The 13,606-nt window shown below is 40.7% G+C and overlaps 2 protein-coding genes across 2 annotated transcripts; one reads left to right on the forward strand and one right to left on the reverse strand.

Moving 5' to 3' along the window:
- Positions 1-21: 21 nt before the first annotated feature.
- Positions 22-6,713, reverse strand: vps18 (VPS18 core subunit of CORVET and HOPS complexes). The gene is made up of 9 exons (XM_054618441.1): positions 6,494-6,713; positions 5,545-5,686; positions 5,326-5,417; positions 4,354-4,604; positions 3,722-4,075; positions 2,300-3,562; positions 1,930-2,139; positions 1,508-1,744; positions 22-957 (listed from the first exon to the last, which is right to left on the reverse strand). Exons 1-9 carry the CDS (start codon positions 6,591-6,593, stop codon positions 661-663), a joined length of 2,946 nt encoding a protein of 981 aa, XP_054474416.1. The 5' UTR covers positions 6,594-6,713; the 3' UTR covers positions 22-660.
- A 1,378-nt stretch (positions 6,714-8,091) lies between these two features.
- rhov (ras homolog family member V) lies at positions 8,092-9,922 on the forward strand. Its single transcript, XM_054618367.1, has 3 exons — positions 8,092-8,296; positions 9,049-9,107; positions 9,476-9,922. The coding sequence occupies exons 1-3, from the start codon at positions 8,092-8,094 to the stop codon at positions 9,920-9,922; spliced, it is 711 nt and encodes a 236-aa protein (XP_054474342.1).
- The last annotated feature ends 3,684 nt before the right edge of the window (positions 9,923-13,606 follow it).

Consider the following 13,606-nt stretch of genomic DNA (forward strand, 5'->3'; position numbering starts at 1 on the left):
TCCAGACAGTAAACATTATTTGTTAAATATTTATTACATTTAAACAGCCAGAATAACCAGTGCATCCGTGCTACAAGCATTTAATTATCCACAATTTAATTGCAAAACAGGGAATGTGTGAAATAAAAGTTTGATGATCCATCCCACATTAACTGTAAGATTAACACAGAGCTGAAGATTTGAGCAGTTGAATTGAGCTAAGGAAGCACAGATAGTGTCCAAGTGCAGGATATGTTTCCAATAGACAAAACATGTGCATAACCTAATGTAATTAACAGATGAATAGTGCAGTAATATCTGATTCTAGCATTTTCTTCTGTCATAATCAGAGGCTCAGCACATTGTAAGCACTGTACATCCCTGGCAATATTTTACATCCATGTATCACCTTGTTTAATTTCCCACAATGTCCACCTTTCACTAAACACTCCCATACAAAGTGCAAAGGTCTTTAAATCAGCTTCAAATACTGCAAACAAAAAGAAGTGTATTTGGGTCGAGAACAACAGAAGCTGATAGTTTTAAAACAGTAGGCACTACTGACAGGCAATCAGGTGAATGTCTGTTTCCTCTGAACGGGTCCTACGGATGCTGAAGTTTCATTGACATATAAGATGGTGGTGGGCTGTTGTGTCTTTTCACATTGAGAGGAGGCCTCATTCATAGCCAGCTGGACTTCTCCTCCTCAAATTTCTGCGGATCAATGAAAGGCTTGTCGATGGACTTGATCATCAGGTCGCCGCAGTACACGCATTCGGACGCAATGATGTCATCCATGTCTGATTTGATCTGCTCACGACTTGTGCCTGCATTGCCCTTCCCCAGGCTGGAGGTGTCGCCTTCGTCCTTGGTCGCCGCGCGGTGGCGAGACTTGGAGGATTGCGTGGTTGCGGCCAGCTTTTTCTGCAGCTCCTCCAGACGATTCTGCTTAAATGCCGTCAGGTGAGGGGTTACTTCCTGGAAGGTAGAATAATAATGAAAAGAAGGCACACATAGGAATTATTACCACACAAATGTTGTATCGGTATCTTTAAATTGTATCACTTTATCTAAGTTTCAAACATGATACTTTTTTAATAAGATAGTGAGTGATCTAAGACGACATACAGTGGGGCAAAAAAGTATTTAGTCAGCCACCAATTGTGCAAGTTCTCCCACTTAAAAAGATGAGAGAGGCCTGTAATTTTCATCATAGGTATACCTAAACTATGAGAGACAAAATGAGAAAAAAAATCCTGAAAATCACATTGTCTGATTTTTAAAGAATATATTTGCAAATTATTATTATTAAAACAAAAGCCAGAAATCTTGCTTGTTTGTAGGTGACCAAATACTTATTTTACCGAGGAATTTACCAATTAATTCATTAAAAATCCTACAATGTGATTTCCTGGATTCTGATGAAAATTACAGGCGTCTCTCATCTTTTTAAGTGGGAGAACTTGCACAATTGGTGGCTGACTAAATACTTTTTTGCCCCACTGTATTATGTGTTCCTGAGAGTTACCTGGAACAGGCAGTCATAGTGGAACATGTGTCCACATAGGAACAGGTAGAACGGCCTGTTGAGCAACGGAAATTCACAAGCGGCACACTTTTCTTGGGAATCCACTACGCCATATTTGTTCCTCATTTCCTGGATGTCTTCTCTGATGCGTTTGGCACTCTCCGTGGCCTCCTCCATTTCCTGTTTCAGCTCCTCGATGTGCTGGTTGTACTCCTCCAGGGAGCTGCAGATGGCCTCCTGAAAAACCAGTAAAAGTACATTAATTAGAAGAAATATACTATGTTTGTATGTTAATAACCCAAAGTTACCTCCACAGTCGATAAAATGAAGAAAGAAAACAATGAGTGTTAATGTATTATTCATTTGATCGTGTGTAATTATTATTAATACTAAAAACAGGAAAGGAAATACTATAAACAGACCTTAAAATGGTCGATGGTGACAAAGTCTGGGAAGAAGGGCAGGATGTCTTCGATCTTGAGCAGGTTGCAGCTGGACAGACAGTTCATGGCTTTCTTCACATCTTTCTCCTCCTGCACCACATGCCGGGCGATCTTCAGCCAAAGCTTTTTCCTCAGCTCCTCGTCATCTTCAGGCAGGTCTGCACAGGACTTGGCCAAGTCTACATCTACCTATGGACGGTAAAGGCATTGTAAGTTAGTGGCATTTGTCAAATCCTGTCAAAGATTTGAGATTACAGCATTTTTTTGGGGGCAAAATCTTCCACAGTGGGGCTGGATGATTTGGATATGTTTTGCACCTGATTAATACTGATTCACATGGAACACTTACTTGTAAAGCTAGATCCACTGCCTCCTCATACAGTTCCATAATCCTATAAACCAGGACACAGGCCCGGAGGTAGCCCTTTTCTGCGCACAGCCTGAGGGCGTACTTCAAGTCATAGTGGATCTCTGAGGAGTGTATGCCTGCCTGCTCCAGATACCACAGCAGAGAGTCGGGCTTATACTTGGCATAGAGGGACAGCAGGTAGTTATGGATGGCCTCCTCTGTCACTGTGAGCTCGTACACACAGAACTCCATGTAGCGGATGGTTTCACTGATCTGCTGGGTGCTGCCCATCTGGCTGTAGTTCATCAGAGCTGGAATGAGTTTCTTTGGGTCCAGCCGCTTGCCCATCTGAATCCACGCGTCCACCACTTTTTTGGGAATATGCTGCATGAGGACTGGGGAGAACTTGTAAAAGAGCTTTTGATCACAGTGCTTGGAGAGCACATCCAGAGCGGCAGTGTAGTCGTCGTGTTGGCAGTAGTGGGATATCACTCTCTCGTAGTCCTGCATGACGACTGAGAAGTAAACCATGTCGTCCACGTTGCCGTGGCTGGCCAGCAGGTCGTAGATTGTGCTGCGGTTGTTGTACAGGCACTCCTTGTGCTTGGAGGTGCCGAGGAATTGGCGAAACTCCTCGCGGGTCTCCTGGAAGATGACGCTGTTGCCGTCGCTCTCCAGCTGGCCGAGCCGGTTCAGGTAGAGCTCGGCCAGCCAGGTGACCAGCAAGGTGATCTGCGTTCTCTCGCTCGGTTTCAAAATATTCAGCTTCTTCAGCAGGAACTCCTTCAGGGCTTCCTCTTGTTTGACTTCGATGAACTTGAGCGCTATCTCTTCAAAGTAGTTCTGGGTCAGGGCGTAGCACTTGGCGCTCTCGAGGTATCGCTTGTTCTGGAAGCAGTGCTCGGCCTCCTTGGCCAGCACCATGTCCATGCACTCGGGGCGGTCTCGGCAGTACTCTTTGGCCAGGTCAAACTTAGTCATGCTCATGTACATCTGCCAGACGTCCCTGGACTCGCGTTGGATGTGGTACCGGAAAACCGCCCGCTCAGTGTAGATCCACACCAACCCACCAACGGGGTCCTTGATCATCTTCTTGAGGGCGCCAAATTTATCTGGGAACACATCCTCATATACCACCTGTCCGTTCAGAGTGCAGATGGCTTTGACTCGGTCATGGAGCAGCAGAAGGAAGTGGAACTGTGTCAGCACAATGGAGATGGGCTTGTTGAGACTGAGGTCTATGTCGGGGGTGTACTCCCATACCTGTTTCATTGCGAGGGAGAAAAAAATGGAGGATAAGTATGTGAAACTTAAAGATAAACAATGTTGAATGTGGTAGGGTAGAAATAAACATTATTGAGAGATGCATTAGTTTAAGTTCTATTGAAAGAAAAAAACATTCTCACACACAAAGACATTTACCTGCACATCACTCAGCAGGGAGTCAGGCCTGACGTAGTCCAGCTGACCATAGAGGACCCCATTACCCATCATCCAGGCGAACGCCTTAGGGGAGGTCCGGAGCTTGGAGGTGTAGAAGGTGATCTCGCTGTAGCCCATGTTGGCTGGGAACTCCTGGAAGCTGGGCAGCAGGTCCTGGTTCTGGCTGAAGATGGAGCTGAAGCCCTGCTGCTCCGACCCCTCGGCCACCTTACCCACGAACTGGAACAGGCGTTTGCGGGTGGTGGCGATGATGAAGTACTTGTTCTCCAGGGCCCGCTCCACCTCCAGGCAGCAGACTGGTGCAGGCTTGCCATCCTCCTCCAGGGAGTGGACCTGTATCAGGAAGAGAAGGTGATATTGTTGCATGCCAAGAGGAAGAAATAAGAGAAAATATGTCGGTCAGTATTTTCTACTGTTCTACTGTGTGATTAAAGGAGAACAAATAAACCTAAAACTACCCAACAAGTACATTCTTATGACAAAGTATTGCACTTTCACAGATTGTTCTAGTTAAAGCAGTTGAAACTATTTTCTTAAACATCACCAACTGTGTATTAAAACTGGATAACACATGCTATATACACATAACAGATGACCCAACATGCTCTGACCTGTCTGAAGTATTGATCCGGATTGGTGTTGAACAGGCTGCCCTCAGTTGCGGAGATCTCCGCCTCAAAGATGATGCCCTGACTGGTGCCGACCAGTATGGGTCCCGTGTTGGTCTCACTGCCCAGCACCTTGTTCCAGCCCACGCTCTCGATGAGGTGGCCTCTCCATCGGGACAGACTGCGCACCTTCTGCGTGTTCCTGTTGAGGTACAGACACTCACTGGTGCTCAGGCAGATCAGCAGATGGGAGCCTGCAGTTGGGAAAAAATATGGAGGAGGATACCACTGCTGTTAATAAGTCATAACTATGATACTGCCACAGTAATGTTATACATATTCTAGTAGCCTTTAATTTGAGGGATTAAGATGTTGCTGCAGTCAAAGATGTTTTTATCTAATCATAAAAAAATGTTGTCTTTTGCATTTAGGAAAGCTAAGCCATAGTAAGCATGAGTTAGGTATGAGATATTCCTGTGTTTCTGTACCTTATGAGTACAGTATGTACAGTACCAGTCAAAAGTTTGGACACACCTTCTAATTCAATGGTTTTTCTTTATTTATTTTTTTCTACATTGTAGATTAATATTGAAGACATCCAAACTATGAAGGAACACATATGGAATTATGTGGTAAACAAACAAATGCTCAACAAACCAGAATATGTTTTATATTTTACATTCTTCAAAGTAGTTGAATGAGAAGGTGTGTCCAAACTTTTGACTGGTACTGTACTTGATACAATGCACTAGAAGACAGAATAATTAAAAATGTGTGACATGTAAAATGAGAAGCGGCAATCAATATACTTTTTTTTAAAGCACTACGCAAATCTACACATAACAACATAGATAGAGAGCAGACTCACAGGAAGTGTGATCAAAATAACCAATATGTAAAGTGATGAATATGGCCTATGTGCAATGTTTTCAACGGAGAATCTGAATATGCATAATGGGGTTTTTTGTTTCTCACCGGTGGGATCCAGGAACAGTCTGTACACTTTACTTTCATCTTTCCTTCCTAATTCAATCTGATTAGGCTGATCAGGTTTAGCCAAGTCAATCCTGCACAGACCAGAACATGAAACATCAGTATCTTGTATCAGTTGTATTAACACATTGATGAGCAGCCAAATACAAAACACCAGAGATCATCAACAGTGTCTGAAGCCATCATGACTGTGGTATTTGCCTCAGCAGGGTGTCCTTCCCCAGACTCATGCATAGCTGATTGTTGCAGACTGCGAGATGGTTGATCCTCTCTGGTGGTGTAAAATCAATCCTCTGCTTGTTGAATATTGGCTTCTCTTCCTCCAGTCTCACATTCACAAAGCCTAGAAAGGGGTATTAATAACGTTATAGCATCCTTTGCATGTGTGTTTATCAGACGGGGCTCATGCACAGAGGAGGGCGACCTACCTACCCCCCCCCCCATGTGGATATACATGTACATTTCTATTCCTGTTCTATCTTTATTTTGTTGTATAGTATGTGTATTTATTGTCTGTGTAGTTGTATATTTATTGTCTGTGTAGCTGTATAGTATTTATTGTCTGTGTCTGTGTAGTTGTATAGTATGTGTATTTATTGTCTGTGTAGTTGTATAGTATGTGTATTTATTGTCTGTGTAGTTGTATAGTATGTGTATTTCTGTGTCTGTGTAGTTGTATAGTATGTGTATTTATTGTCTGTGTAGTTGTATAGTATGTGTATTTATTGTCTGTGTAGTTGTATAGTATGTGTATTTATTGTCTGTGTCTGTGTAGTTGTATAGTATGTGTATTTATTGTCTGTGTAGTTGTATAGTATGTATCTGTGTAGTTGTATAGTATGTGTATTTATTGTCTGTGTCTTGTATAGTATGTGTATTTATTGTCTGTGTAGTTGTATAGTATGTGTATTTATTGTCTGTGTAGTTGTATAGTATGTGTATTTATTGTCTGTGTAGTTGTATAGTATGTGTATTTATTGTCTGTGTAGTTGTATAGTATGTGTATTTATTGTCTGTGTAGTTGTATAGTATGTGTATTTATTGTCTGTGTAGTTGTATAGTATGTGTATTTATTGTCTGTCTGTGTAGTTGAGCTGCTGCAACACTCGAATTTCAATATCAATAAAGGAATATAATAATATAATAATACCTGTATGTGTTATCCCGATGTTGGCAGTGGACAGGCGGCTCTGCTGCTGCGCACTTCTGGTGTTTTGAGAGTCCTCGTACTCTTCAAGAATTGAAGCCATTGTTCAATTTACCTTTATTTCAATATCTGTAAATTAATTATGAACATGAAGGGTATAGTATCTTTCAATCATTCGTGCTACTAGAACAGCTAACGTAGCTTCCGACTACACAACACAGGGTGGACACGGACAGTCAGGTGACTCGGGATCATGTGATCACAGTGGGTGTAGTTCCTCTCCATGCCGCTCGGGGGCGCAGCTGGTCCAAAAGTTTAGAGTGAGTGACTACAGTCTAATAAGATAAGATAAAATAAAATAATCCTTTATTAGGATTACAGCAGCAGAGGTTATAGTGCAAACATGAGACATAGTAGAAGAAAAACAAGATTAAAAATAAGTATTATAAATAAGCAATAAAAACAGTAAAGAATCCACAATAACTGAAATATTATATGTACAGACAGAAAAACTATTATAACTGTATTGTATTGCAATACTGCAATAAGTAAAATAATCCTTTATTAGTCTCGCAGTGGGGAAATTTACAGGATTACAGCAGCAGAGGTTATAGTGCAAACAAGAGACATAGTAAAAGAAAAACAAGATCAAAGAAAAGAAAAAACAAGTATTATAAATAAGCAATAAAAACAGTAAAGAATCCACAATAACTGAAATATTATATATACAGACAGAAACTATTATAACTATTGTATTGCACAGTGTATTTGTATTGCAGAGGTTTTTAGTGTCATGTGGTCTACTGGGAGCAGAGCTGGTTGTGCAACCTGACAGCAGCAGGAAGGAAGGAGCATAGGAAAAATATAATAAATCAACTTTGTTATAATTAAAATGAAATAAATCAAAGTATTATAATAATTATAGTACACTTTAATATTATTAAATTGTATCAATTATTTTAAATCATCAGCTTTTAATAATACAAAAGATACAGTACCAGTGAAAAGTTTGGACACACCTTCTCATTCAATGCTTTCTCTTTCTCTTTCTTTTTCTTTTTTTCTACATTGTAGATTAATATTGAAGACATCCAAACTATGAAGGAACACATATGGAATTATGTAGTAAACAAAACAAATGCTCAACAAACACAGAATATGTTTTTTTTATTTTAGATTCTTCAAAGTATTTGAATGAGAAGGTGTTACCAAACTTTTGACTGGTACTGTATAACAAAGATATTAAAACCTATTACATTTAAAAGTGAACACCAATGTCTGCTCAATTTCCTATTTTTGTGTCATGGACCATTTTGTTAAATGTTCTGATTGTGAACTTTTTACATAAACACAAATCACATGTCTTTCCCTCCTCATGGTATAATGAGTCTTTATCTATCCATCTATCTTGTTCCTCAGGTGGGAGTGTTTATGCAAATCACAACCTGTCTGTGCACAAAGTTCCCCTTAACCCTCCCCACACATGTCTCCCTCCTTCAGAACAGGACAGACAGCCTCTTGCAGTGCTTGTGACAGACCAGTGATCAGTGAGGAGAACAGAGAGTCTGCAGGTCCCACAGTCTTTGAATGCTCGGCTCGTCATGCCACCTCACATGGATTACTTCTCCCACGAATCCCGAGTCCCTTCCTCTTGCGGGCTGACCCAGGAGGACGAGCTGGAGCCCGGCGTCATCAGCTGCATGCTGGTGGGAGACGGAGCCGTCGGGAAGACCAGCATGATTGTCAGCTACACCTCCAACGGATACCCGACGGAATACCAACAGACCGGCTTTGATGTCTTCTCTGGTGAGTGATCATATATTTTTTTATTATTATTTATTATGTCATTATTATTTTGACAATATAATAGTAAGGAGTCATTAGTTTGATTAAGAGTAAGACTGGCATTAATTTGCATGAATCCTAGTCTTTTTTTTAAATTATTATTATTTATTATGTCATTATTATTTTGACAATATAATAGTAAGGAGTCATTAGTTTGATTAAGAGTAAGACTGGCATTAATTTGCATGAATCCTAGTCTTTTTTTAAAATTATTATTATTTATTATGTCATTATTATTTTGACAATATAATAGTAAGGAGTCATTAGTTTGATTAAGAGTAAGACTGGCATTAATTTGCATGAATCCTAGTCTTTTCTTTTAATTATTAGTATTTATTATGTCATTATTATTTTGACAATATAATAGTAAGGAGTCATTAGTTTGATTAAGAGTAAGACTGGCATTAATTTGCATGAATCCTAGTCTTTTTTTTAAATGATTATTATTTATTATGTCATTATTATTTTGACAATATAATAGTAAGGAGTCATTAGTTTGATTAAGAGTAAGACTGGCATTAATTTGCATGAATCCTAGTGTGTGTGCTTTGGATCAGGGTTTATATGAAGGGTTTAACTTAAAACTTGTGCACATTATTACATTTGAATGTGTTTTTTTTTATGTTTTAAATGTTTTCTTTCATTGAAATGTCTGAAATAAAATGAAATAACTTGATGATGACTAATCCATGTTATTGTTTTTTTTTTAACAGGTCAGGTACAAGTTGAAGGAGCTCCGGTTAAAGTTCAGCTTCTGGACACTGCTGGACAGGTAAGACTGTTTGTTTGTTTGTTTGTTTGTTTGTTTGTTTGTTGTTGAAAAAAAAAACATATTGACTTTTTTCTTGTAGTACCAACTTGTCATCTGTTGCTGATGTTGAGTTCATTGTTTCAAGTGAAGTGACACAAAATATAGTCCCAAAACTGTTAATATAGGCTAATATTCCTATTTATTTTTTGTAATGTCATGAGAGCTGAATTATGAATGAGCTTAATTGCTTCATCCACTACATGACTCAGTAACATCACTTCATCATGAAGTTATTAACATTAGTGAGTCAGACTCTCCCTCATTGCTCCATCATCATGTCTGCAAGTAGTTTCACTGATACTAACCTGTGCTTCCTGTCTTCATTTCAGGAGGAGTTTGATGAATTCAGGGCCCTGTCCTATGCCCACACGGACGTCTTCCTCCTGTGCTTCAGCATGGTCAACCCCACCTCGTTTCACAACATCACCAAGAAGTGGGTCCCAGTGATCCGGGCTCACAACCCGTCCTCGCCCATCGTTCTCGTTGGGACTCAGTCGGACCTCTTGTTGGACGTGAACGTCCTCATCAACCTGGACCAATCCAAAGTCAAGCCCATCCTGAGCTCCCGGGCTCGGAGCATGGCCGAGAAGATCAGGGCTTCGGACTACGTGGAGTGTTCGTCACTCACGCAAAAGAACCTTAAAGAGGCGTTCGATGCGGCCATCTTTGCCGCCATTAAGAGCAAAACCCGCAAGTCCAAGAAGAGGAGGTTTTCTGACAGACGCACCAAAGCTTTCTCCAGGTGCAGCTGGAAGAAGTTCTTCTGCTTCATCTGAACTCATGAACAAGACTGCCAACCCCGTGGGTTGTGAACAAAACTTATATTTATTTATCTCATTAACTTTCGCTTGCTGTCACAGTTATGATTTGTGGCAGTTTAGCATCCTTCCCTGTTAAGAGTTTTGGCTTATTTTACTCTGGGATGCCAAATGGTGCAAGGGTAAACAACATGAGCACGGGTTGCATTGGGAAGTAACATCTGTGGAGACAGCAGAGAGGATTCTGGGTCTGGTTTCACTCTCCAGCAGACAGACACACGACAGCATTGTTGTTTACATTATATATAAATGTAGATTGCTCCAGGTAAATGGGTGGAAAAAAAAACATATATTTCATGTTAAAATCAAAGTTTGTGTATGCTTTCATGTGTACGTATCACTGGTGGGCAGTGAAGTCAGACTTTAAAAGGAACATATCAACATACAGCCACAGAGAGAACGCAAAGGCCGTCATGTAAATGTGGTGGATTTGCATGCTGTGCTTTGCAGCCAGCTGCAGCATTAAATGTGTGAGAGAGCGAGAGAGAGAGAGAGAGAGAGAGAGGGAGAGACAGAAAGTGTCCGGGGGTTTGAGCAGATGGGCGTTAGCTACTTTGTTGTATTCTCGCTGTCTGGCTCCACCGGCCTATTTGTATGCAAGTTCAGATTGCAGTGCGAGGTGCTACATTCTTACCTGTGTGTCAAAAGCTCCCCTGGCTGGTTTGGGCTGGGGTGTTCTTTCCAGTTAATCACGTGACAATCTTATCACCTCTAGCATATATGTTTTAATAAGGATTTTATCAACTTATTTACCTGTCTGTGAACAAGAAACATGGCGGGATGATTTGTCGGGACAAATGTGTTTCCCCTGTTTTAATTCTCAGATTGGCACAGGAAAAAAAACAACCTTTTGTCTGGTGGTGAAAGGATCCAACCTTTGTTTTCTTTGTCAACCAATCTGCATCTGTAAAATCAAGCACTGTAGGAGTCTTGACTTCCACCCTGCGGATTCTCTCACCACCGCCGTCAGCCTGGCTTTTTTAATTCGCCCCTCTTTGTTTTCAAGCTCAATACACTCCTTATCTCCTCAATAGCCCAGTGTGTACAGACTTAGAGGACACTAAACAGCCTCTGCTTTAATGTAAGTGAAAGGTAATACACTTTTTTTTAAAGCCTTGTGTCTGTGATATATGTAAGAAAGTAAGATTTTGCACTCCAGTGTAAAGATATCTGGTGGATATACCCGTTTGTATATAAGCCAGGGATAGGCTTTACTATACTTCTTGTGGAAGTCAGCTTATTGTATATGCTATTCTGTTTGTTAAAACAGGTCATTCTGTCATGTCTATGTATATGAAATATTAGATAAGACATGGATTTTTAATGCATTAATGTACTCCACATATGTTTTGTTACATTTTGTATCACTTTCACAAATCTGGATTTACCATCTCCTTCTCTGACCCGCATGTCTTTTTTCTATGCAGGGGAGTGATGTGATGCAAATAAAAGAAGTGCAAATTATAGCATCTGTGTTACGTGTATTTTTAGAACTGCTTGGCTCCGATGTTACGACCGTGAGATTTACAACAGATCACTTATCAAGTCTGATGGCAGCGGCTACTTTACATCCAGGGAAGAGTCACAAAAAGCACTTAAAAGCATGGAGAACTGCTCTCTGCAGGGAGTCCGAATAATCCTCATCAGCATTTAGGGTGCTTTTCCTGACCCATCTCTCGGTGCAAGGATATGATAAGTAACCCCCTGGCCTCCAGCTGTGCCTCGGCTCGACCGTTTCTAATGCAATCCACATGACTGCTGATGGGGTTTGGCAGTGCCATGCTGTGACTGACGGCTGTGTCGGATTTCCAAAAGAGCTAAAGACGTGGGAGAGTTTGATTGAGTCAAATTCACTGATTGAAAAGAAACAGTATCAGTATGCTGGTTTATCTCAACAATGGAGTGGGCACATTGTCTATGGAACTTCATTGACAATATCATTGACATTTGTCTGATAGGTGTGACCATGACAACTGCAAGAAAACTGGCTGTTTTAAAACAAGACATGAGCAGAGGATTCTTTGTACAGAAAACTAAAGTGAACATGACAGAGTGAAGAGAGACGTAAGAAGACAAAACACATGCGGAGCTGATAGATCTGCAGTGCATTGTTTGGAACAGGGCAGATGAGTCACAGATGAGCGAAACAAAAAAACACACACTTATTCCAATACATCATGAAATGTGTTTTCCATTAGTCAGCGTGTTGTCCATCTCACAGCCACGTGTCAGGTTCTGTTTGAACGGCTGTAATCAATGGGTTATAGCAGGACATCCTTCGTCTCGGGCTTATGACCTCCTATGGAGAGGTCACGGAGAAAAGCCAGCGGTTTGACTTCTGAAGCAATTGGACCAATGGTGAACTTTGACCCTCAGGGACATGCGAGCAGGATATGAGAAGTATATGAGGATAAATAGCTGCTGTAATGAATATGTTTATGTTAATAAAATGACTATGTATAATATGAAAAAAGAATTACCCTCCACAGTTCTTCTTAGTTCTGTGGAGCTCTAGAGCATCTTTAAAGTAAACGTTTTGTTTTAGTGTTTTTATGGCCCACAACTTTAATGTTACAGATTGCTCTAACTGCTTTTATCAGCATTTTTCTTAGTTTTAAGATGCAACAGATTGTCGTTTTAGTGGAAAAAGGCTCCAACAACCCACCACCAAACAGCAGGCAAAGCTAGCTGCCAGCTGGTGAACATGACTGAACATTTAGCAGCTAAATAGCCAGATAATTCCCTCAGGATCTTTTTCTGAGTCCGAATGAATGCTGACGTTTCTTCATATCTCCACAGACTGGCCACACTTACAGCTATATCTTTAAGGAATAATTTCCTGTGTGGCCCCGTCGGTTTAGTCTCCCCTAACCGTCGGGTAACCACAGCATTGACCCAAACAAGTCCTCTTCTACGATGCTTAGCCATAACTTCTAACAAATGCCTCAACCCCCAAGCACGGAGGACATCGCTACACACTATTTGCAGGGAAGAGAGGCATTATTCAAGCGCGACAGACTTCAGCACAACACCGGTTTATTACAGCTTGGGTCAAATTTTTTGTTCCATTTTTCCTATCAGTAATAGTATTGTTGTATTCACCAGGTCAAAGAACAAATCCCAGGATAGCCAAACTTATTTGAGGGAGAAAATAAGCAAACGATAAAATGATCACCAAAAAATTCATCACAGTGTGCAGGTTCAACCTTGATTGACTTTACCTACCGAAGTTGCATGCACACTGTTTTTTATTAGCAAGGATGGATTATTACCAACATTTCATGTGAGCTCATTTTCCATTTGACCTTCCAATAAAGTGGTGTAGTTAAATCTTGCTAAAACATGCCTCATCGTATCATGCATGTTTCTTTTTTATGTTCCAAAATCTGAGTGATTTACATAGTGAGTGTAATGTTACCATGACTGAAAGCAATTAAGACCAAATTCGGAGTTAATAGCAATAACCCTGTGAGTAAGAGTAGGCATCTGTGTGTTCTCAGTTGTTTTGAGGGCTCAAAAGGATTCAGGGAAACACAGTTAAACGTGATCTCTGATCAAAAGGTTTAAACCGTTTGTGTCTGCTGTTCAGCTTTGTGTGAGGGCAGGTGAAGGTCAGGAGCACGATGGTTATTAAGATCTTGA

This window comes from Anoplopoma fimbria, chromosome 18, assembly GCF_027596085.1.
Source record: "Anoplopoma fimbria isolate UVic2021 breed Golden Eagle Sablefish chromosome 18, Afim_UVic_2022, whole genome shotgun sequence".
In the NCBI taxonomy this organism is placed as follows: Eukaryota; Metazoa; Chordata; class Actinopteri; order Perciformes; family Anoplopomatidae; genus Anoplopoma; species Anoplopoma fimbria.

What these genes read in the sequence shown, in the direction of transcription:
- rhov (XM_054618367.1), top strand. Translation starts at nt 8,092, where the DNA reads ATGCCACCTCACATGGATTACTTCTCCCACGAATCCCGAGTCCCTTCC. An exon ending in CGGCTTTGATGTCTTCTCTG is followed by an intron (nt 8,297 to 9,048) that starts GTGAGTGATCAT and finishes TTTTTTTAACAG; the next exon opens with GTCAGGTACAAGTTGAAGGA. An exon ending in TTCTGGACACTGCTGGACAG is followed by an intron (nt 9,108 to 9,475) that starts GTAAGACTGTTT and finishes TCTTCATTTCAG; the next exon opens with GAGGAGTTTGATGAATTCAG.
- vps18 (XM_054618441.1), bottom strand. Translation starts at nt 6,593, where the DNA reads ATGGCTTCAATTCTTGAAGAGTACGAGGACTCTCAAAACACCAGAAGT. An exon ending in GGGAAGGACACCCTGCTGAG is followed by an intron (nt 5,418 to 5,544) that starts GCAAATACCACA and finishes TGGTCTGTGCAG; the next exon opens with GATTGACTTGGCTAAACCTG. An exon ending in CAGTGGATCTAGCTTTACAA is followed by an intron (nt 2,140 to 2,299) that starts GTAAGTGTTCCA and finishes TACCGTCCATAG; the next exon opens with GTAGATGTAGACTTGGCCAA.